Genomic DNA, 25,266 nt, shown 5'->3' on the forward strand with positions numbered 1-25,266 from the left:
ATTTATTATACAGACCACACCCGACATCCTAAACAATTTACCATCATCCACAGTTTGAAGATGTCCACACCATTAACCGTGCTATGCCAATTGACTTGTTCGGATATGTTTCATTAAGATAATTACTTGTAGGGTCTTTTCCGAAGCTGGTAATGGTGCAATCAGTTCCTGATGAAGTAAATGTAAATATCTTTTAAGTATTTTTCGTGTATTTCCGGTACGAACTTGAAGCTGCAATCGAGCTTGAAAAAACACACTTCACATTCGAATGGGTGCTTTTAACCTAAAGAAAATTAACTAAAGTTAACTGTACTAGTAGCTGAACTTGTGTTTTCTGGCGTTTCTGCGTCGCTTTGGGCCAAAGTAATGGAAGCCCATAAAAGCGAAATGAGTTTAATTAACTATAAAGTGAAGAGTGGGCGCTATAGACATGATGAAAGATTCCGTTAATTTGAAACTAGGAAGTCGGTTTTAATAAGATTGTTTAATTAATCTTAGGAACATTCGAATTATTTGAAAACTTATCATTGGTGGGCAAGCAAACAGAGCAGTAAATTCTAGTTCTTATGGTTGTTTGTATGAAGTTATTGGCAGTACTGTATACGCAAACCAATATTCCCAGCGCAAAATTCCGGAACGTTAATCTTCCTTAAGGCAGGAATTAAATATGCGTTGGTGTACGCTTTTCATGTTTACAAGATACGGCGGTACAAACTTATGACAAATTTATGTAAGTAAATACCAAGTCCTGCTATATAACTGCTGTGTGTTTCGAAGACCGCGCACACGGATACTATTGAAAGCTAATTTAGTAGGACTTTTGCTAAGATAGAGAAAAAAAAAACGAAAAGAAGAAATCGGTAATTGCGCCTTCTTCCTTTCATCCTATTTATAGATAACAATCAACAAGCAAGCTTTATTTACCTTATGCGATCTTCGATGGCGGCTCTGTACAAAAACGTGTAGCAATTTGAAATAGAAACCCACAATAAACATGGTACATTAACCTAATTATTCTCTGATTGAATAGATCCGATCGCGATCGATCAATCAATCGTTCGCGGCCAAACGGCGGCAATAAAAACGTTTTCTTTGTGTCGCTTTTAAGAGAAACCGACATTAAATCTGCCACATGCCTAACGTTATTGGCCTTTTTGACCGCCGTATATATTAAATTGAAAATTTATTAACCGTTGGCCGTAAAGTTCGATTTAAACGGGGCATTGTCATTGACACGATTATTTTTACAATTATTACAAAACGCCCTAGAACTTTATAGCCCAACGCTTACCACGGCTCGATTAAAACTGTCCAGAACGTTGATTTAGTTGTTTCCATTGATTGATTATCGTTTACGATCGGAACACAATAGATGAATATTTATTTAGTACCGATAAATAATTTCTCAAATTATCCAGTAATCATAACAGGAACATGGGATTTCTTCCCACTTCCAGTAGGTCTTAACTTTTACTAAAATGGGTGATTTTTTTGCCAGAAAATTAGTGGTTTGGCTATAATATACAGAGTGACCGTTTTTATGTGGAATTCGGTTACTTAGGTTATTGGTTTGATGATTTCAATGTACATAAAAAAGTGAGAGAAATAACTGGCAAGTACAAAAAGAGAACAGTAGGAAAACTCGTCAATGACAACGGAGAACTTATTGTGGACCAAGGAAGCATTAAAGACACTTGGAAGGAATACATAGAGAACTTGTTCTTCGATGAGAGAGGAGATCCCCCCTCCTTACCAACAGAAACTGGACCACCAATACTAACAAGCGAGATAGAAGCAGCCATAAGATCGCTGAGAGAAGGCAAAGCTCCAGAACCGGACGGAATACAGACAGAGTTCCTTAAGCTTTTGGATGAAGAATCAAAAAATTAATGAGCTATTTACTAAAACTTTTCCTAAAGGTTAACCATCGCAGAATATACAAGAGTAGCAGACACACAATTTGGCTTCATGAAAGGAGTTAGAACAAGAGAAGCACTGTTCAGTATACAAGTATTATTCTAACGGTTTAGGGACATGAATTGCGCCATTTATACCTGCTTTGTGGACTACCACAAGACGTTTGACAAAGTCCAACACCAGAAGATGATACAAGTGCTGAAAGGCACCGGAATAGATGATATAGACCTCAGAATTACATATACAAAACCTGTACTGGAACTAGACAGCCACCATAAAAATCAACGCTGGAGATGAAACAACAGAGGCAGTTAACATTCTGTGGGGCGTACGACAAGGGTGTATCATCTCCCCTCTGATATTCAATCTGTATTCAGAAGAGATATTTAGAGAGGCTCTGGAAAAAGAATGATAATGGAATTCTTGTAAACGGTGAACTGCTGAATAATATCCGATATGCAGATGATACCGTCATATTTGCAGATAGTATAGAAGGTCTACAACAGCTAATGAACAAAGTAAATGAAGTAAGTGAAAGATATGGGCTAAAAATGAACAACAAAATGAAATTCATGGTCATAAGTAAACAAAAGAAAGAAAATTGCCAACTAATTATTAAAAATATATCAATAGAACGGGTATCCAAACTTGTCTACCTGGGAACCTTAATAAACGAACAGTGGGACCACTGACAAGAGATCAGATGTAGAATAGAAAACCAAGAGATGCCTTTATCAAAATGTCAAAGCTTTTCAAAAGCCATAAACTCAAATTAGATATCAAAGTAAAATTCCTGCGCTGCTATGTGTTCTCCATATTGTAGACTATGGCATGGAATCCTGGACATTGACCGAAGCTATACAAAAGAAGCTCGAAGCCTTCGAGATGTGGCTATACAGAAGGATCCTTAGAATATCATGGGTAGATAGAGTGACCAACGAAACAATACTGGAAAGAATGGGGAAGGAAAAAGAGGTGATGGAAACGATTAAGAGAAGGAAACTGGAATATCTCGGACATATAATGAGAAATGACAACAAATACGAACTCTTAAAATCCATCCTCCAAGAAAAAGTGTTTGGAAAGAGAGGGCCCGGAAGAAGAAGGATATCATGGCTCAAGAACATAAGGACATGGTATTAAGTAAATTAACCCCGTTTCATCATTTTTTGTATTATAGATAGAATCCATATGCTTGTTGCTTAAGTTTGTAATGTAGATTGGAATACAGATTCATAACTCTATTAAAACGTTACAAATTCTAGGTCGTTATTTCTTTTTTATATTGTTAGTTTATACCTTGACAAAGTCTAACACTTTTTTTTATTTCAGATATTAAACCACAAATCAAGCAAATGCCAGTCCTCAAACAGAACATTTAGTAAAAATCTCTGACAATGTTCGAGAGTTTTCTAGAACGGCTTACCAGCCCGAGTTCTCGCAGAAGACATACGTATTGTCCGGAAGTGCACTCGGATCCGGAAGAATGCGAACCAGTGACACCATCCAGAAAACCCAGATTACTGGAAAAGAGAAAGAAGAACCGAAGAGCGGAGGCTGGATTGAGACAGGCCAGGAGTTTGGGTCGGCTAGACGGATTAAAAGAGGTACGTGATTGTTTATTGTTGACACTGTTGACAGACGAGAAAGAGAGAACAAGAGGTCTCTGAAACTCTGCCTTTTTGTGGAAACGTGTACTCATATAAAGCTCCACAGTATTATACGCATAACTGACATAATGATATGATATTTCACCACATTTCACACCTAGTTTACGTGCAGAAGAACAAAAAAACAAACAAAACTAGCAATACAACTAGCAACAAATAAAAAGCAAACTAACTGAACTAGCACCATTTAAGAGCCTAAAAACTACCCTGTTCTGATACTATTTACGGTGTGCTGTTTCTAAAACAATTTTTTTCTAATTTACGTTTACGTATTGTTCCAATTATTATACTGCAATTTATCAAAATTTGATTGATTAAGACGCTATTTGTTATTGTAGGTACATAAAAACGAATGACTGTGTATGTACGAGGAAAAAAATTGAGATCAGTTTTAGATTTGTTGTCGCAAATATGAGATAGTCTTTCTGATACGTTTCCAGTGGTTTCCACAGTTGAACGAATTTTTTGGGGTTTTTGTGCTATACAGCGTGTCACAGCACAACTATTTCTAATTTTCAGAAATGAGAAAGTGTTTTTGTTAATACTTATAAAAACCGTCCGGAAATATCTGAATAGTCCAGGCAATAACTGATCAAAAAATGATACAGAGGGAAATGCTTGGAACACAATTTTTGACTTCGTTTGGACTTGTTAGAAAGTGAACATATCAAAAGTTCCCACCCGAACTGTGCGTTCTAAACATTAATCATTTTGAAAATGAAGGAAAGTCAAAATGAAACGCCATTTCATTCAGTATTTTCGAAATATAGAACTTACGGCACTGAAATTTGCTGTGTAACTATTAAATGAACTTTAAAATCCAGAGATGCACTGTATTTTCTACATAAGAAACCTTACGTTACTAAAACTGTGACATTACCATCAAAAATGAAAGAATTCCAGTTAAAATGCAATGAAACACAATTTCAGTGAGTATTTCCGAAATCTGGGGGTTACAGCCCTGAAATTTGTTGTGTAGCTAGTAAATTAACCTTAAAATCCAGGTACGTCTAGCATTTTTTCCATAAACAACTCTTAATTAACTCAAACTGTCATAAATACTTTTGAAAATGAAGGAAAGTCAGAAATTCAATGACAATATTTCAGTCAGTATTTTCAAAATCTGGGGGTTACGGCCCTGAATTTTGCAGTTTAAGCAGTAAATTAACCTTAAAATCCAGGGACCTATAAGATGATTTTTTTATAAACCACTCTTACTTAACTGAAACTGTGATAAATTCTTTCCAAAATGAAGGATAGTCAGAAATGCAATAAAACAAAATTTCAGTCAGTATTTTCGAAATCTGGGGGTTACTACCGACATGACCACTCTACAGGGTGTCCCTGAAAGGTCTTTACAACGCTCTGCCGTAGTTAGCTGGGGTCAAAATAAAGCGATTTAGCCATTTTCGATTTCGTTATCTCAGTTTTGTACGTTAATCTCAGTTTAAAACACTGCTACTCCAGAAGTAGCTCTGTAATTATCAACTTTTGGATTAAGGCAAATATGGCTAAATCGCTTTATTTTGAGCCCAGCTAACTGCGGCAGAGCGTAGTAAAGACCTTTCAGGGACACCCTGTATACAAAATGAAAGCTAAATAAGTTTTTTGGTATCTTGAATAATTTTCAAAATATCTGCTCTAGAAAGTCACGATTAGTCGCGTGGTGTCTGTCAGGCTTACAGACATTCAAAAGCGAATATCTCAAAGACTCTAAAATGTAGCAAATTTAATCATCTTTTATTTTGTATAGTGCTCATATCGGTAGAATACACAGTTTTCAATATATAGACACGCAAATTTTCCGAAAAGTCGTATCTAATTAACGTTTAAGGTATAGTTGGATTTTTACCGTTTGAGAATGACGTCATCTTTTTACATCTTTGTTTCTCGCATATCAAACATGTGAAATAAACAATTTTAGGAAAAAGGCACGTTGTTAATTTTGTCATCCTGTCAAATTAAAAACGTTGACATTTACTGTCACTTTAATGTAAACATATATCAAAGGTATAAAAATGCTGCGCTACAATGAGCAAGCCCAAATGCTAATTCTAAATGTGCTGCTTTTTTTGGAGTACGAAAAGAAACAGTTTCCAGATGTCATCCCAATTGATTATTCCAATGTGTATGATAGAGCATCACAAGCTTTAAAAGTGAGTACTGCTACCCTATGCGAAATGAAAAAGTGTGGAATTCCAGACTCCTATTTCACCAACATTTCTAAGAAAATGTCGGTCAGTAAAACCAAAATAACCGCTTTTATGAAAAACAACGAAGTTGGTAATGTTGGTATGCCAAATTACTATTTTTGCCTTATTGTGCAATGCACAATAACACAGCACCATCCACTGTGGAATCCATGAGCAGTTTATATGAAAAAATTCGAGAGTCATTCTTACTAGAGTACACCCTCTTCTATTCTATAAAAATGCATATAAACTCACGTGCAGCTGACATTTATCACGTTGATTTCTTTAATTCGTATTTGTATATAATTGAATCGTATAGTCGAAGCCAAAGTGCAATGGCAGGGCTTTCGATTTTATTTTCGCGAACAATTATTGGTCTTTGATCCCCATAACTGTCCTTTAACCAACCATAGTTAAAGGCCAATAATCTCCGGAACTAGGCATTGTCGACTAGTATAAAAGGATCCTGTACGACTGTATATTATTTGCCGTTTCCTTCTATTGTCCGCAGGTTATTAAAGCAAATATATGAATTCCATAAAATACCTTTAAACTATGGTTAAAATACGACAATATACATGGGTTATGCTTTGTCGAAACATAAATAATGACGGACAAACGACCTACAGAGGTCATCACTAGACGTTGACCGACGTAAACAACCGTATAGGCAACCCGACATACCACATAAGTTGCGCATCCACCGCGTTCACGTATACGTATAGTGGATATTCCAAATTCAGGTGAATATGCACAATTGCCTAATAGATAATCCGTTTCCTGACAATTTCGATTGCATATACATACAATACACACTAGGGACGGTCACATAAGACATACCACGCGCATAACAAACGGTCAGCACGGCTTAGATCTGGCCAGCCAGCAGGAATACCTGTTCGTGCGATTGAGTGTGATATTTCCTGCATAGATAAGCTGATTTAAATACGGGTAGTAGGTATTGCAGTAATGCGGCAGGTCGATTGATTGATTAATGGGAATATTGGATTATTCATGCCTTATCCGGCGATGGATTTACGAGGGCTCGGATTTCCACTCATGGTGGATCTATTCGATTTCGGTCGGATTGAGTAATGAAAGGAAATTCTCCTTATCGCATTCAATTATTCCATTCAATCTTTTGAATTAGGAACCCAACCGACTTAAATCATATTTAATAACTTGCACTAGGATGGACGTGGATTGCTCGCGGTCTCCGATCCCCATTTATTTTACATTTAATTTGACGCGGGTAAATTAAAATAATCGCTAAACGACACAGGAAATCATATATTTTGAAACGCTTCTTCCACTCGTTCTAAGTCGATTCTATGGGCCAATTAAATTAAATGCCGAACCCTAAATCATTTAATTAAAACGATAGCCTCGTTTGCTTAAGTGGTGCAGGCTCTCTTGAAGGTGGCCTTGAATTTATATCTTCCCACAGACCCGCGGACGCCAAACATATTAATTGTCCTTGGTCCTTAAGAGGATTAATATGAAAAAGTGACCGCAAAGAGTTCATAATCTATGTATGCGCTCTTAAACTTTAATTTAAAAGTCATAGGCTCGAAGATGAATTACTCTCTAAGCGCATCGAGGGAGTTGCCAACCACAGTGATTCTCGAACATTTGTTAAGTCTCTGGCAATGTCAGATGACTTCTGTCAAATGTCAGATAATAATAATAGTTACAGGAAAGTGTTTAATAGGCAATTCCGCAAAAAAAAAAAAAATTAAGTTCCTCTCTGATTAATTTTTTTTTTGCGGAATTGCCTCTCTAGAGGAACAAGGATGATAACCCGGCGACACGTGTTTCTGCTTTTTGGCTTCATCAGGCTTGTAACTCCATCTGTATGAAAGGAGGTTCAAAAACCAACTGACATACACATAGTAAAACATACAGTGTGGTCCAAATTGGTGATGCATTGTATGGGGATATCTGTTATCGTAAGAGATACAGGATCGGTTAAATGGGAAAAGTTTTAGGGAATTCAATGCCCAATTCATACCCGGTTTTGAAATTAGATTATTATTTGCCGTTTTCCGGGAAATTGGGAAAACGTGAAACACTGCATTTTTAACTTTGCCTTATAGGTCCTTAACGAAGATAAAAATGTTTTTGAAAATGTTACCTTATTAGGGCACTTTTTGACGTAGAATACGATAGTGTAATTAGAAATTTTTTATCGCCAAAAATCTTATGGGCGCCATCTTAGATTTTTTCGGAAAGCGCTTAAAAAAGCCTTTTCAATGATGTACCTATTGATGCCCTTGTGAGACTTACCAAGTGCAATGATAATCTAATTTCAAAACCGGGTAAGAATTTGGCATTGAATTCCCTAAAACTTTTCCCATTTAACCGATCCTGTATCTCTTACGATAACGGATATCCCCATACATGCATCACCAATTTGGACCACACTGTATACGGGTGTAACCTGGAAAACTAGCTCCATGGAGCAAGCAGAGCGTTTGTCTTTGAAACACAAATTGAAAATGGTCAATATGACAGTTAAACAGACTTGAAGCCTTAATTTATCATCAGAAGCTTAAAAATGTACTATCTTACATTTTAAACGCCCTGAAAACGCTTTAGATCACTTGAAAAAACACCTTCTGAAAGTCAAAAAGACTGTTGAATAGATTTCTGAAGCTTTAATTTGAAATTACATTGAAATTGTTCAAAATGAGAGTTTTAATTTAACATCAGAAACTTGACCTAGTTAAGGTGCAAACTCTACGAAAATGCTAAAGATGAATTTAAATAGTTTTTAGAAAGGTAGAATGGAATTTCAACACACTAGAATCTTTCATTTAATATGAAAAGTTCGAAAAAGAAGAGAAGAAAATTGGCTCTATGGAACTGTAAACACAACTTACAGTAAAACTGCTCCTAGAATCACTAGAATCACAAATTTGGCATTTTAAACTTTCAGGTTACTAGTGAGTGAGCTTTGACAGTTGTGACAGCTGTCACATGACGCAAGCAAAGTATCAAACTGTTTCTTAATGTTAAAACTGAGAAATTTGGCTCCATGAAGCTGTAGACACAACTTACAGTGAAACTCATCAAAGAAACACATCTAATTAGAATTTTAGACTTTCAGGTCACTGGTGAGTGAGTTTTGACAGTTATGACAGCTGTCGCGTGTCACAAGCAAAGTATTAAAGTGTTACTTAACGTCAGAACTGTCAAATTCGGTTTCGTGAAGACTACTACTTACAGCAATGAATAAAAAAAATGTAAACATAGCAGGAAGGAGCAATAGCAAACCAAGTGGGTGACAGAAACAAGGGGGAGGGGGGGAGTAATATGGCGGCCGTCAATACTTGTTAATCTTGTCCACTGTACAACTTAATTTAAATTTGCAAAACTCAACTGTTAAAGAACCACAAACAAACAAAACAAACTAACACTATACTACAACAAATACAAACAACAAATTTTTGCGGGTTTGAAACTCCAAACTTTCAATGACTTTGCGTCAATTCAACTGCGCAGTAGGCGAATGCGCAATCAAAGATGGTGGACTTCCGTCCCCCTCGCTTAATGCACAAACGGGTTATAATTTGTATTATTGTTACCTCCTGATACTTGTTCTTTTTACTCATTGACTTACAGTGTATGGTTCATTTTTTTTCCTGTGGCGGTTACGTCATCAAGTGCTCCGCCATATTGAAATTTACGCACGTCGTTTATTACAAGCTAGGCTATCCATCTTTTTAATCACCTGTTTGGACGTTGCGGTATTGACAAATTCCTCGTTTAAACCTCACAATATGTATCTTTCATTAAGCAATTATAAATGAAAATGAGAAAACTATATTGTTTTGAAAAAAAACATTCTAAGAATCTCACATGTTTTCCATGCAATAAATGCTTTTTTTTTTCGAAATCTGTATAATTCATCGGTCCGTTTATTACTGTAACCAACAATACACCAGGTTCACATCTGCTCGTGGAAGATGTGGCAACATAGAGCATAGTCCCAACTGACAGTCGGCTAAACATTTTGAGGTCAGGAATTTTAAAAAGTTGAAAAACATCAAAAACGACAAACAAAAGAAATAAAAACTTAATTTAGGGTTGTTTAAGTTTATTAATTAGTGTTGTTATTGCGAGACTTTCGTAGAATTTAAGATTTTTCTTCACCAAACTGGAAAACTTGCAACATTTGGTGGTAAACAAAGGCGGAAAGTTTCAATCAAACTTTGGCTTGGGAACAACAACCACATTCAATTTAAATTATCTGGAAAGAACATCATAGATAGGTGCATTCAAACGAGTCATTAACAGCCCAATACCAACGTTTCAAGAATTATTCCATAAAATTTGCAAGAAAGGAAAGGCAATGTGTGTATCCTGGGGACTATTACATCCTAAAGCAGTGTTGTAACTTATAACAGAATTGTTGGTGTTTTAAGAACTTGCTTCTTGGTTTTGTGATATAGATTGCTTATTTATTTCCTTTTGTAAATTTACCCAGCATTAAATACATATCAATTTGGTTTTGTTGTGTGATTTATTTAACATGTTTTTTCAATTACAGTTCAATTTATTGTAAGAGCAGGTAGGTACCTCAGTTAAAGAAATTATCTAATTTTATGATTGTTAATGAAGAAAACTAGACTTCTTAGATAAAAAATAAACTTGAGTGTACTTTTTATAGATTTTATTTGTATATTTCATAATGTGTAAATAATACAATTAAAATAGTAATTTAACCTACTATCTGATGGAAAAGTATTTAACAGTAGCACCATCTGTTTCTAGCCTTATAGTCAGAGAAGATACGGCAAAATTTATAAAGGCTAATTCTGCAAAATAATGGCATTTGATCAAATTTATGTATTAAGTAACTTGTATCTTTCTAATATTACCTGAAACTTATTAGAAATTTGTTATTTCAACTTTCTGCATATGGATTTTGACAACACCATTATAACCATAGCTTGAAACACCTTTTGTTTAGAGTCTTTTAGAGCAATTGATAATGGGACTTTTTAAATTTGGACCCTTTCAAAGCATGATAAGCAAACTCCAGATTAGGCAAATAAAGGTACCTGAAACATAAGCTATTTAGTATTAGCAGCTCATTAATACCTCTACCAGAGTCCTTTTTATAGTATTAATTAAATCACCTTGTCAGCTTCTGCTAAATACACCTAATACTCTATATCCATGTTTCTTCGAGAACCACTGGCTTGAATAAACTTGGTTTTTGTAGTGTTCTTGTAAAAACTCTTCTTGGGAGTAAGTAAATATATGGGCTGTTTCATTGTGACAGTGTTTCTATTAGAAAAGGCATCCTTTTCTGTTTCACAAACTCTAGTTCCTTTATTAAAAAATATATTTATATTGTAAAATTTACATCAAAAATAAAAAAATGTCTCTCTGTTTACTTTTTGTCAACAATGGCGGCCGATTTTCCGAGCCTTGTCGTCCTGATTCATTGCTGACGTGACTAGATGACATCAAAATTCTATCGCCCTCGGAACGCATGTAATAGACAAAAAAGGCAAATGATGACGTAACCGCCACGGGAAAATAAATGGACCATAGTTCCTCCAAGAATTACATCTACTTGGCATTTTAAGATTTCCAAATAGTCCAAATTTCAGTGCCTGAATTGGTTCTTTTGATGTGCATTTATTTAATACAACCGAAGACAAAAAGTTTCTAATAATATAACCAGTTTTACATACCTTTTTTGACAAAAACATTATGGATACAGTATTAATTATTGTAGATTCACTGGATTCAATAAGTCGTCAATATTAACTACGTGTAGTAGACAGTCGTGAAGAAACAATGAAAGCATAAAAGCAGAAATAAAGATTCTCACGGACATGCAAAAGTAATACCCTGTTAATATCACTAACAAGCAATATTTATGGTCCTAATGTAGAGCAATCAGCAATTACAAGCGCGCTTAATAAATCTGAACCATCTTCCATTATAACGAGACACCATCTTTCTATCTGGCGAGCAAAAAAAAATCGTTTTCCTTGAGATATGAACGTTCGCTTTAATATATAAATTATTAAGATATCTATTAGTCGTACTACCTACCACCTTATTTAGTACTACTGCAACAGTGATAGCGACCGTCGATAAACTGGAATAAATGAGTTTTCGCTTTTTCAGGTGCTTTAAATTAATTGGTGTTATTAGGTGGACGATCGCTGAACAGATAACAGGACGGCACTTTAAGTGGTACTCGGGTACTACCCACCCACTAACCAGTCTTCTAATGGATTGGCCGGTTAAGCACCACTTAAGGGCAATTTCCGATCAATTAGCGTAACAATAAGTCCTACTTCACCTGGTGAATGATGTTTCGAGTAATAATTTCGATTCGAAACGGTCCAGTACCATCTTCGGTACCTTATGCGTTACGTAAGAGGGGGCCACTTACCGAGTGATATACTGTTTTGATGGTCGGGTTTAACTGTCGGAACCGTACAGCAGTTACAAATCAATGAACGCTATTCGCATGCAAATTTTACCGCTTGCTATGGTACCGCTTACAATAGGCACTCGAATTGTGGTGCTACATTGTAAGTGTACCTTTGCAAACGTTGCTATTTTACGAAATCTTATTTACTACCTGTCAAACGTGCAGGATGTTTCACAAACTACTAAAATCCGCATTTACTTACACAAAGCAATCTTTAGGTAAAAACGTAACTTAATATTAATACCTGTGTGTTAATACATTCAATAGAATATACCGGGTATGTCGCAAATTGTCCATGATTGATTGATTGTTGGTTTTTTCGGATTTCCTGAAAGTTCTACTTTTTTATGGTGAAGGCCAGTTGACAGCATAAAACAAGATAGTCAATGCCTGTCAATCGAGAGAGTTTCTTAAAAATGCTGATTTTTCCTTTGAAAGAACTAAGGGTTATTTCACTCACTCTGTAAAGAAAGTCAGTTAATATCACCGAGACTTCATTCAACAGACAAACTTCTTTTTATTTATCAAACGTTGAAATTTTGAGTGTCAAAGTTTTTTGTTATTTTATCAAAACTTTGTCACCCTGTTTGACCGACATATTCTTAAATGACAAATTTGTCTTAAAATAAGTTTCTCTGTCTAATACCAGAGTCTTGCTGATATAAACTGGCTTCCTCTACAGGGTGAGTGAGATAACCCTCACGACCTTTAAAACAAAATCACAAACTGACTCATCCTGTATATTGTAAAATCTGCACCTCATCTTATATTGCACAATCGATTAGCATTTAGTGGAACGCGCAACAAATCAACTCGTCATATTGAACATCTTTACAGCCTCCGGTAATTTCGGTCGGTGTATTCAATCCACTGACCTAAAGACATTTTATTAAAACGAATGATACCGATGATTTTGAAGAAAAGCACCGACTCGGTCTGCGCTTACAATGACCTTTTGTTATGTAACCGTTCCAACAATGTACAAGAAGAATAACAAAATAACCGTAAATCCGCTTTGACATCTTATAAAGCTAATGATAAACTATAAAACCACCTATTGTGGTGTAACATTCAAATTCGTTGTAGGTAAACAGAGCTTTTATTCCAACACCAGAATCAAAACCTGAAGAGTTGTCCTACTTATTACCCTTTCTACTCCAGCCAGATAAAGTCACTTTGAAATGTCAATTATTGGTAATCTAGAATAAAACAACCTATTCAATGATACCGACAAATGTCAATTTTTACCTTTAGACGAGAAAAAAACCAAACTTACATCACTAAATTGAGTCAGTTTGCTGTAGATCCTTATTTATCGATTCCAAAGGATGCTACACTGTTGCTACCTTAAGCCAGAAGTTTTATTGGTTCCGTGCAAGGAATTTTGAAAAAAAACTAATTGCCTAAATAACATCTCTTAACTAAGCTGATTCTCTGAGATAATATGATTCAAGAAGATTCGTAAAACATGTCACATTTTTTTAATGATTTGGTACACAAAAATATTGGGATAATGATTACTTCAGGTAAGATCGCATTCAATTACTACAAAAATAGACGTTTGGACCGCAATTTAAAACATGCTAAGCAGTTATTTTGTGTAGAACTTCCTAGAAGAAAATTTGCTTGGAATTTGACTTTTAAGACAGTATCATTTATTGTATCGACTCTAAAAAAAAATATGAAGATGATATTTGTCGACTCAATAACATTTTACTGAAGATGGTGCTTTCCCGGATTACACTTTGTATGTGTAAAGGAATGATGATACCCTGACAAATGGATTGGTGAAAGAGGTTGATTAGAATGACCATCGAAATCTTAAAATCCTGACGTTCTTTGATTGATTGTTGTACTATTTAAATTATACAGGGTGTCCCATAAGTAATGGTAAATAATTTAATGCCAGCTTTGTGGGATCAAAATAATTTGATTTACCACAACTTAACCTCAAACAAAAAGTTTTTTAATTTTTATTTTTTTTTTAAATTTTTTCCCGTACATGCATCGCACCGAATACTTTAATTGCAAATATCTCGAAAACTATTGATCTTAGGGATACCAACAAGGTATACCTTTTTTGTTTAGAACATATTGGTGAACAGATATTCGGATTCCAGTTGTCACTTGGTCCTACAGCAAAAAAGATTTTAAAGCAAATTATTTACCACAACTGGTACCCTCTATGACCTAACTTAAAACTGAGTTGATAATCAAATTTGTCACCCTCAAACGGCACCAAATTCATAATTTCAGATGTTTGTTCCTGTTCTGTTTCCCTTGACTTTTCGTCTGAGGTAATTGTGGTAAATCGGATTATTTTGACCCAATAAATACGCCATTAAATTATTTACCATTACTTATGGGACACCCTGTATATGAGACCTTTTTTTAATATTCAAAAATGCTTGGCTCTTCTGTTACTAATAGTTGAAGTTTTTGAAAACAGTTTAGATATAAAGTCATAAAAAGTTTTATATCGTATCTAGAGAATGCTTTATCTGAGATAAAACTTATATGAAAAATATTAATTTTGTGGTAAAAAATTATAAAATTTTTTTATAAATAGTCTATACTTTTCTTAAAGATTTTTAAACTTGTTTAAAAATGTGCAACATTCCTAACCTTAGCGTAGTTTTAGTTGCTTCAAAATAAACTGAGAAGATGAAATATACTTAATTTATTCAAAGATGTGTCTTACTTTTTATACAGGGTGTCACTGAAAGGTGAGGAAAAAATGTTACCACAGATTCTTGAGGCTTAAATGGGACGATATAACCCAGCTTACCTCAGTCCAAAAGTCGATAATTTCGGAGATACAGAGTGTCAAAAGTTCAAGTAGTTGGTTTTAGTTTTTCCGACATATTTTTTTTAATAATTGGTGCATTGTAACAAAATTTGGCTAAGAGGGGTTTTGTGGTGTGAAAAATTCAAATCTGCTCATGTTTCCTTTGAAAAATGTAGAGGGCAACACCTACGACACCTTGAACACATTTAAAACCAAATAACTTTTTTGAGTAACCCTGTATTTCGATTTTCAATGAAGATTTTCCAACATCATTTACCTAAAAAATGTATATATGTGGTATGAATTGTTTCGGTAGTCATTTTTGAGATCTGGATTTAATATCCAGAAGATGAATTGAAGAAACGTATTCACACTGGAATTGACGTTTTGAAAAATGATGACGATATGCTACAGAGTTCAATTTAATTTTTTAAATGAAATTAATCTTTGTAGACACGAAAATGGAAGTCATTTTGAATATTTTTGAAAACTTTAATTAGATGATTAACTTTTGTTGTTGATAAAATTAGGTATAATTACTTATTAGTATAAAACTTCTTAGCTATAATTTTTACTAGATAATAAAATTAATAACACATTTAATGTATATTTTTTAATTTTTAGTGACAAATTTTGCTGTTTAGTGAATTATTTTAATTAAACACCTACGCTTTAAATTGTGTTATTTTTTTTAATAATAATTTAGACCTGGTTATCATGAAGTACATTTTTAAATCTATATATCTCAAAAACGGCTGCCTAAATCAAATTTTACCACGTTTAGGTAAAAGACGAAAAAACGAAAATGAAATACAGTGTTACTCAAAAAAGTTATTTGGTTTTAAATGTGTACAATGTGTCGTAGGTGTTGCCCTCTACATTTTTTCAAGGGAAAAGAGAGCAGATTTGAATTTCTCACACCACAAAACCCCTCTTGGTATGGTTTTTTTGGTTACAATGCACCAATTATTAAAAAAAATTTCAGAAAAACTAAAATCAAGTTGAAGTTTTGACACTCTGTATCTCCGAAATTATCGACTTTTGCACTGAGGTAAGTTGGGTTTATATTATTATATCGTCATATTTATGCCTCAAGAATTTGTGGTAGCATTTTTTCCGCCCTTTCAGGGGCACCCTGTATATTAGAATAAAGCAAGTTTTATTAGATCTCCTCACGAAATTGAAGTATTTTGAGAAAACTTTTACTATCAATAACAGAAGTAGAGCTAGACAGGTTTACGTTTTAAAAATTTAGAGCCTAATATAACAGTATTTTAAATTTCAACTAAGACGAAAATGTCTTTTTGATCACGTGCTAATGAAATTGTGGAAAAAATAGAGAGTTCTGGAACATTTGAAATTCCCTTTATTTTGATTCTCTTAGTTTAGTTTTCAATTGTATTTACTTCTTGTTGGTTTTGTTAGATTGGTGATGCTTTAACTTACTTGTTGTGTCTACTTATTCTCAAGTGTAAAAGTGGGGAAAGAGGTAGTAATGTGTGTTTTATTTATCAGTAATTCTTGGCATATGTGACATGGTACTATTTATCTAGCTGTCTTGGCGTAATTTTCTAGGGATTTTAAGACTAAATGGTTGGTTGTATATTTGTTAGAGGCAGTATAGTTGGTTGACAAGACCTGTCACCCACATAATAACTATCGTTTGATTATTTAGTTGATATACTGGAATACAAATGTGTTCGCTAGTTGTCAAATCTTATAGTCACTTTGATAAGCCATAATATGTCAAAAAGGCGCAAAGTAGATTGGGACAAAAGCTGAATCAACTTGTAGTAAAAACAAAGTTTAGGTTGATTGTAACAAGACTTTTGGAAAAAAATACAGTTTGAAAAGTCTCGATTGGTATTCAATGATCATGTTTACAGGGTCAAGTGTCCCTTATAGAGGTACACACATAAGTTTTCCTATTTGCCGACGCCGCTCAAAATGGTCGAAGAAAAAATGGATTCAAGCCGGTCGTTTCAATTCGCATTCGCCTCATTTTTCGCGATTTGAAATGATAAACGGCGTATAAAATATGAAATAGTGGGGAATATATCATCGCGCCGCAAGACTCTGAAAATAACTTGTAGAATATCCCACGTTACAAGTCCGAAGAGAATGTTTTATTTATTTTTCATATTTTTCCTAACTAGTTTACATTTTGTTGAATTTCAAATGGTAATCGTTAAGAATGTTCCATCTCACTCGTTCTCGGTTTATAAATTACGATGATCCGGGGGTATTTTGTGCTTTGTTGCGCGCTTACGACGGGGATTGTCATTAAAATGCGACCGCGACTGCAAAATATCTCTAGCCGGCTTACGGACAAAAATAACGACACATCCCGGTTAATTATTCTCTAGGGTTTTTGCACATGTTTATGATTTAGGAAAAAAAAGTAAACCGAGTTGAGAAGCGAAGCCTAAGAAAGGAAATACACGTATCTCGACCTTAACGAATATACTTTTTCATACCCTGCTCGCTTTTGCAATGTTTGTCCTTATTACTCTCATAACTTGATTATTCAACTTGGCCTCAAAAAATATCTGATTAACCGATTTATTGAAGAAACATATTTGTTCGGAGTTAAGCTCAGAGAGACAAGAGCAAAACAGGTTGTCGACCTTCGCGTTGAGATCAACTCGCTATTTATTTAGCTTTGTTTTGTTGCAGGTGAGCTTCCGTAAAAGAGCAAAAGGATCGGTTAAGGAGAAAACGAAAGTGACCATCGCGAGCACTTTGTTGGTTCAGGTGATACGTCTGCTTCCACTGTTTACTGTGTGTTTGCCTTTGGTTGTCTCTGTATGCCCACGTACGTTTATCAAACTGATTTGGATATCTGTGTAACTAGAGAAAGAAAATGCCAATTAAATGCAAAAGATTGGAAAAGCTCATGTGTAATTAAACTTAAAAGTAGATTTGCAACTTTAAACTTTAGTGAAGATTTTATATTTTTATAATGATTTTAACATTAAGATATTTTTCTAATCAATCAGTTTTGTCAATCATTTTCAAGATTATTGGCAAATGGACAGTAGTATTTGACCTAAATACTGCTAAGCTGTCATATTGACAGTGACATATTCTTAAGTCAAACCCCCGTACGTAACATGACTCGTGAGTTCCCGAATCAATCAGTATGGCCACCGCCCTCTGTACAAGAAAGCCTAGAATGTCACTTTTAATGGCGGCGTTAGCAGTTTTCGTTTTGTACACAAACTTATGCAGATGCAGTAGAAAATATGTTTTTTTTTATTTTTTCGTGTAGTTGATTAGAAGTTGTGAGTGAAAAATCAAAGAACGCTTCATTCCTGATCCAGATATGTATAGATATGACTTTTTATACCCAATAAAGTCCAGCCAAAGCAAGTTTGGTTAGAACCCTTTGTCCTGGAAAGTACAACAACAAAATTTGGAAATCCTTGAAGCTAGGTAAGCAAAACTGGTAAATGGGTTTTATATTATTACCAAACCCTTTCTTTTAAAATGTAAATGTGCCAATGGAACTTCTAAAAGCTGTCCTGTTTCTTCAGAGTAAACCTTTGTTGCTCTCAAAATGCAGGCGGCCTCAAAATGTAACCCACGTACCTATGTATGTAAGAGGCAATAAGTTTACTGAATGACAAAGCATATTGTACTTACCACTGAGTATTGTGTTGGAGTAAAATCATTCCAGTTCAAAGCTTTCAACCACTGTTGGGTTCCAGCAGGATCTTTTGGAAAGTAAAAGACTGACACTTTGGGCCTTTCACCAAATTGCTTTTACAATTTGGCAAACAACAAGTGGACGGCATATTGTAGAGGCAATAGAATTTAAGTTCAAAAACCAACATCAAATTATAGAACAATGAAGGAACAATAACAATAGTGATAACACAATAAAATGAACACAAACTACACTTTCACTAGAACAATAAATATATAAACAACAATATATAATAGCAAACCAAAATTACTTTGGCTAGTAATCCCAAGTCTTGACTTTAAACCTTAAAAATTAATTTAATCATCGAAAAACTCAATTTCCACAATACAAACTGTCAACCACTATTTCGGCCATATTGGAATTTTTGGCATGCACCTTCTTGGCTTTCTTGTACAGAGGGCGGTGGTATGGCTCGTCTTAATTAGAATGCAAATTAAGTTATACCTTTTCCTTTAATTTGTATCTATATAGATAATTTGTGATATTTATAAAATACTTAGTTAAGGAGAGTTTTGTCATGTGACAATATACAGGACAATCCATTAATCATAAATTTGGATCACTGTGATCGATATACAGGATACCACAGCTGTTTCTGTCAAACTATCAAATCTATAGTACTAAACGCTTACCCTGGTAGGCACCGACATTTTAATTAAACACATTTCACAGTTGATACTAACGACATAGACATTAATGTCAGATCTGTGAACTGATCGGTCAAAAACCAAACATATGAAATGATTATGTCAAAATGTCAACCACTAGATTTGTGCAAATCTAGAGAGTATCGAGAAGATACCCAAAACTTTCTAATTAGCAATTGTCGTTTGTATTGTTTTGTATGACGTATTGGACATTGACAATATTAATATTTGGTGTCATGTCAATATTATCATTTAAGTCAATAATGTTCTCACTTCACAAACACAACACGCAATGTTGTCTTTGCATCATGTGATTTCAATCACATGATGCAAAGTCCAAATGACGGTCAATGGAAGCTTTTCCAACAAAGTCTATTTCCTTCCCGGAAAGTTTTCAAGACGGAAAGTTTTCAACTCTATAAAAAACCAAACATACATACTTTTCTTACAAATAAGAAAAGTAAATGACTAATAACGGCCAAAAAAAGAATGGAAAAATTGAGATGATTGAGGTGGCTAATTGCTCAGAAATTTGACAAAAATCAAACAATCAAATCAATAATGGTCAATAATGGTCAGAAAAAAAGGGTGAAAAAATTGAAGTAATTAAGCTGGCTAATTGCCTAGAAAGTTGAGAAGAAAAAACTGACTGATCGATGTCAAAAAACAAACAAATTTTCAAGAAAAATAAAGATTAATAACTGTCAGAAAAGAAGAATCGAAGAATTGGAATGATTGAGCTGGTTAATTGCCCAGAAATTGAACAAAATTCAAACAAATTTTAAAGAAAAAGTAAGCTCAATAATGGTCAGAAAAGAAGAGTGGAAAAATTTAAATGATGCTGGCTAATTGACCAGACATTTGTAAAGAAGACTGATGATTGTCAAATACCAAACATATTTGCACTGAATTAGCCTGAATATGCACTCTGCCTTCGAGCAAAAAGAATCAGGAGGTAGCAAATACCCCGTTTGTGCATTAAGCGACCGAGACGGAAGTCGCCATCTTTGTCCCCCCACATTCGCCTACTGCGCAATTGAATGAAACTTCCGAAGTTAGTCGTAATACAGTTTGGTTTATATTTGGTGGTATGTGAAGTTAGCTAAAAACCGCAAAGATTTGTTGTTTTAGTTCGTTTTGCTTTTCGGTCCGTAAAAGATTAATTTTTGCAAACTTAAATTAGTTGAATTATTATTGACGAGTTGATTTGTGAATAGTGGGCAACAGCAGATTGATTATCGTCACTGATTTTCTAACAGTTTACGGCCGCCATACTGAACGATTTTTGTCCCTCTCTTTGATTGCTATTGCTCCTTCCTGCAATATTTTTTTATTCATTGCACTCGGTGAATTCAAAATTCGGTGGTTACGTCAGCGTAACATAGTTGACAGTTCTGACGTATCAATTTCAGAACTATCTTATGTCCGTTTCCCCAACATTGGCTAAGTTGACTTTAAGGACAACTCAGATAAGTTGAGACTGTGTTATTTTGCACCTGATCTGTCACATTCAAACCTCAACTTAACTTTGTACTTAAAATTGACTTGAAAGTGTCGGGTAAACAGGCATTAGTGTTTGTCTGTCTTGTCTTTTTTTGTTGATTTAAAACATTTATCATTAAAGCTTTATTCAGAATGCACAAAACTCGTTTAAACTGAATAAAATAGTTTTAGTCTAGACGAGCTGTAAAGATCAAAAGGTCATCAACTAATACTATACTATTCCGATAAAATCCCAGAAGCATATAATAAACATTTGAGACCCAACTAAGTGTTACAAGAAGACCCTTGAAATTGTTTTTATTGGTATCTGGAGAGTCACTTGAAGCTGAAACGCACCTAATCAATGGACCTAGTGTTTATTCACCATTCACGAGACTTAAATGATGCAGTACATCGGAATATACTGGTTTTTGTGTGGTATTTCTTGGAATACAGTGGCGATTCTGTTTATGAATTCGTGTGTTGGTTTGATTGGTACTGATCGGATAAGATCGACCTTTACCAACTCGGTCTGAGAGGGCCATAAAACGCAACTTTTATTGATAGTAATAATTAAAGTGATTGCTGCAATTCGCCCAGTTAACGCTAATAAAAACTGTGTAATAATCGGTTAAGTGCAAAACCTTAATTATTAGTGTAAAGTCGGCTTAATGCGCCTACATAAAAAAAAACTCGCACCTTAAGATGAATGGTAGGTACCGTTTATGTAATAAATAATTTAAACGTTGATACATGTTGTTAACTTTTTGTGCAATAAGGTGCTCTAGTTAAGTTTTTATCGCGACCGCATTAACACTTTGTAATAAATATGTACACGCGTTATTAGTAGGTTCCCATCGTGGCAAAAACGGCACCATCGCGATGAGAACGAAATCCACTATACTTACACGTAAAAGGAACTACAAAGGGTACGCTCATAATTACATAGTACCTCGCACACATCATCAAAGTACTGGTTAAAATTCTAGGCCGATTAGATTCAAAAACACGACAGATTTCCGAGGTTATTTTGCGGAAACCCGATCAAAAGGTTCGCATCGGCATCAGCAACTTTGAATTCTAGGCATAGTTCCGCGTCCTTCATTTAGAGCGGCACGTTTCGAGTCGCAAACGGCATTCTAGAGAATGCCATCGAGATGAAATATGATAAAACTGTTTTTAGGGACGGATAATGGTGAGTTAACTGAGACATTGTTGCGAAGATACGGTTACGCAGATTGGAACTGTCACGTACAAGCGTAAATATGTCGCTTTTGCCGGTTTAGGCCCACCCATGCTTGAAGAATAATGCTCCAGTGTCTTGCTTAGTTGGATACGCCACACTGATTTAATTAGAGTCTAGTTAGTGTCATTTATAAGTTTAGCGTGTAGTGAATGTAACATTAATAAAAATAATAATATGATGACTTTGTGAACTTTCGAAACTAAATTAGCAATCAGTGTGAATGAACGAGTGAGTGCATTTCTTGTCAAAGTCGTTTATTTTATCGTGACGTTATGCTAGTTTACTTTGATTTTCTGTATAGGTTTGACCGGCTGTAACAAGGGACAGCTAGATCTCATTCAAGATAGAATCCTAAATAAAAACTTGTATTATAAAAGTGACCAAGAAAAAATACTGGAAATAATTTTGATATTTCTAACACTGTCGCTAGATGGCGAAACTAAGATAGTAAATAAAAAAATCTGCAATTACACTAGAAAATTCAGTAAAATTATGTAATTCAAGAAGATTTAAATTCTTCAGCAAGTTCTTCGTAATTTGGATTTACAAAATGTATTTTCTCTATTTTCACAAACTAATGTTAGGGGGCGTTGCAAAAGTGATTAGACGGAAATTAAAATATCTCGGAAACGAATCATCGGATTAAATAATTATTTCTCAGCAAAATTGGTACATGGCAAAAATCCAACCAAATCGGAGTGACGTAATAATGTAATAGAAGAGTAAGAAGGTAAATTTTATTGTTTTGAATGTGACAAATAAAAGAGCAAAAATCACATTCAGAACAAATCGCCTTTGTACAGGGTGTCTCAAATTCGATGGTTTCCATCTCCAAAAGTAGAGCAATGCGGTTTTTGGGAAATTGTTTTCGATTTTTGTGAAAGGAACGATGAAGCAGTCGTACCTTCCACAGGTGTCTCCAGTTCTGAGCTACAGAGTGATTTTGAAAATATGACAATTTGCAATCCCCCTCGTATTTTCTTTATTAATAGCGACGCAGGAAAGCTACAAATGACTTCCCATAGAATCCCATATGATACCTCTTCAAAGTAAAAAAAAATAGCTTATTCAAATATGCAAATATACAGGGTTTTCCATTAAAAAAAAAAACATAAGTTTGACCCTGTATAATTCAAGTTACCTTCAAATCTTAAGAACAAATTCTACGACTTTGGTACAAACATTTTTTTTCTAAAATCGTTAAAGGGAGAGCCGTTTATAATGAGACACCCTGTACTCGTCTAAAAATTCCGGACTAAGCATCTAGACTTGTATGTACAGGGTGCTGCATTTTCGATGGTTTTACGGGGTACAGAGAAAACGGTAATAGATAGAAAAAAAGTAGCATACGTGTTCTGATCTCTTTTTCTGAGCTGAGATGACTGGCGAAGAGTGGGCAGCGCAAACTTCTTTTGTTTCAAAGATACGGGGGGCTTTTGAAAATTAGTCATTATGGAACCTCCTCTGTATTTCATTTGCTATTAAAGTTATCAAAAAAGGAAAAACTGTTTTCGGTAGAAGTTTTGACGTAGAATCCAACGGCGTAGTCAGTTTTTTTCTATTACGTTTAGTTTCTGACATATGACAGTAAGTTATATTTTTTTAAATGGAACACCCTATATATGTTTAGTTCATTTAATTCTGTCGATTTTTACTTTTTCAACGGTGTATTAAAATTTATAAGTTTGTAAACGTTAATCATGGTAATTAGATTAGAAAAAAAGCGTTTCCTTAACAAAAAAGTGCTAAATAATATGTATAAAAATACCCACAGTCGAAACAAAATTTGGTTATGTTCATATTAACAGGTTACATGTCGTTTATAAACAGTTTTTTCAACTTTTACCTTAAAAATAGTAGAAAATAGAAATGGCCACTTTTCTTATTAAAGTGACGGTAGGTAGAACTGTTTGTAACTTAAATTTTTAATAAGATTTATTAAAAATAATTAATTTTATGATTTCCGATTTTGTTTGGTATTTTAGATATTGGCCTTTTTTAAACTTAGCAAAGGTCTTTTTTTAAAATAACAGGATTAACCTCTACAAACTTATATGTTGTAATACACCGTTGAAAAGGTAAAAATCAACAGAATTAAATGACGTAAAAATATATAGGATGTTCCATTTAAAAAAATGTAACTTACTGTCATATGTCAGAAACTAAACGGAATAGAAAAAAACTGACTAAGCCATTGGATTCTACATGAAAACTACTGAGCAACTGAAATACAGAAGAGGTTCAAAAATTAACAATTTTCGAAAACCCCCCGTATCTTTGAAACAAAAGAAGTTTGCGCCGCCCACTTTTCGCCAGTCATCTCAGCTCAGAAAAAGAGATCAGAACACGTATGCTACTTTTTTTCTATCTATTACCGTTTTCTCTGTACCCCGTAAAACCATCGAAAATGCAGCACCCTGTACATACTTTAATAACACATTTCCTGGACGTAAATTACTATTATGTACTTATTTATATCAACTCCCTGAGAAAAACAATACTATATATTTACATACCACAATTTTTGAGGTAAAAATACTCGTACTTTACAAATTTTGGTTTGACGTAGTTTGCAAACATGACCTTGCCTATACTTGAAATTAGTTACTAACCAACTGTATAATAATCAATTATACATTTTCTAACAACGTTTATTGCAATAACACGGTCTTATTCTTAGTAGCTGCTGGTTAATTTTACCCACAACATCGCAGCCACACCAAAACAATACTACGAGTACTACATCATAGGCGTGCCTTTACATGTCGTGATATAGGGCAATCTCGATATTTCTATTCAAAAAAAGGATTAAGTACGACCGGAGACAGCAAAATGGCCGTCCGTAGGTGTCCTTTAAGGTCAAACCGATGGGAATTAACATTCGGAAAAACGTGCTAACAATGCCATAATCACGCATACAGTGCGACTCGACAATAGTGGTCCGCGTGTCGTCTTTTTGTCAATTATTCACAACAATGCCGCATTACTAGCGTATTACGACTGGCACTCGGGCCTAATAAATTCAAAGTTGACAATAGAGTTTTAAGTCTGAGGTGTGGCCTATAAAAAAAAAGATTAAATAATATATGCGCGCTTTCGAACGCACAAACGTACCTACAGAGTGATTCAATTGTGAATGTTTCACGAGAACA

At 34.5% G+C, this 25,266-nt stretch overlaps 1 protein-coding gene and 1 long non-coding RNA gene across 6 annotated transcripts in view; one reads left to right on the forward strand and one right to left on the reverse strand.

Annotated features, from left to right (window-relative positions):
• LOC145730572 (rho GTPase-activating protein 20-like) overlaps window positions 1-25,266 on the forward strand; it is a 198,144-nt gene that overhangs the window by 33,329 nt on the left and 139,549 nt on the right. For all 5 annotated transcript variants that reach the window (XM_081981861.1, XM_081981846.1, XM_081981877.1 and 2 more), the window contains one exon: window positions 3,250-3,524. In XM_081981861.1, the coding sequence (XP_081837987.1) occupies window positions 3,315-3,524 (210 nt within the window). In that variant the 5' untranslated portion in view covers window positions 3,250-3,314. The remainder of the gene's footprint in view (window positions 1-3,249; window positions 3,525-25,266) is intronic.
• LOC145733435 (uncharacterized) lies at window positions 10,440-11,987 on the reverse strand. The gene is made up of 3 exons (XR_014179212.1): window positions 10,924-11,987; window positions 10,663-10,845; window positions 10,440-10,599 (listed from the first exon to the last, which is right to left on the reverse strand). It is a non-coding gene; the product is annotated as an uncharacterized LOC145733435 (long non-coding RNA).

The sequence above is a fragment of the Ips typographus genome, linkage group LG1 (assembly GCF_016097725.1).
Source record: "Ips typographus isolate SLU linkage group LG1, UJ_Ityp_2.0, whole genome shotgun sequence".
Classification (NCBI taxonomy): domain Eukaryota; kingdom Metazoa; phylum Arthropoda; class Insecta; order Coleoptera; family Curculionidae; genus Ips; species Ips typographus.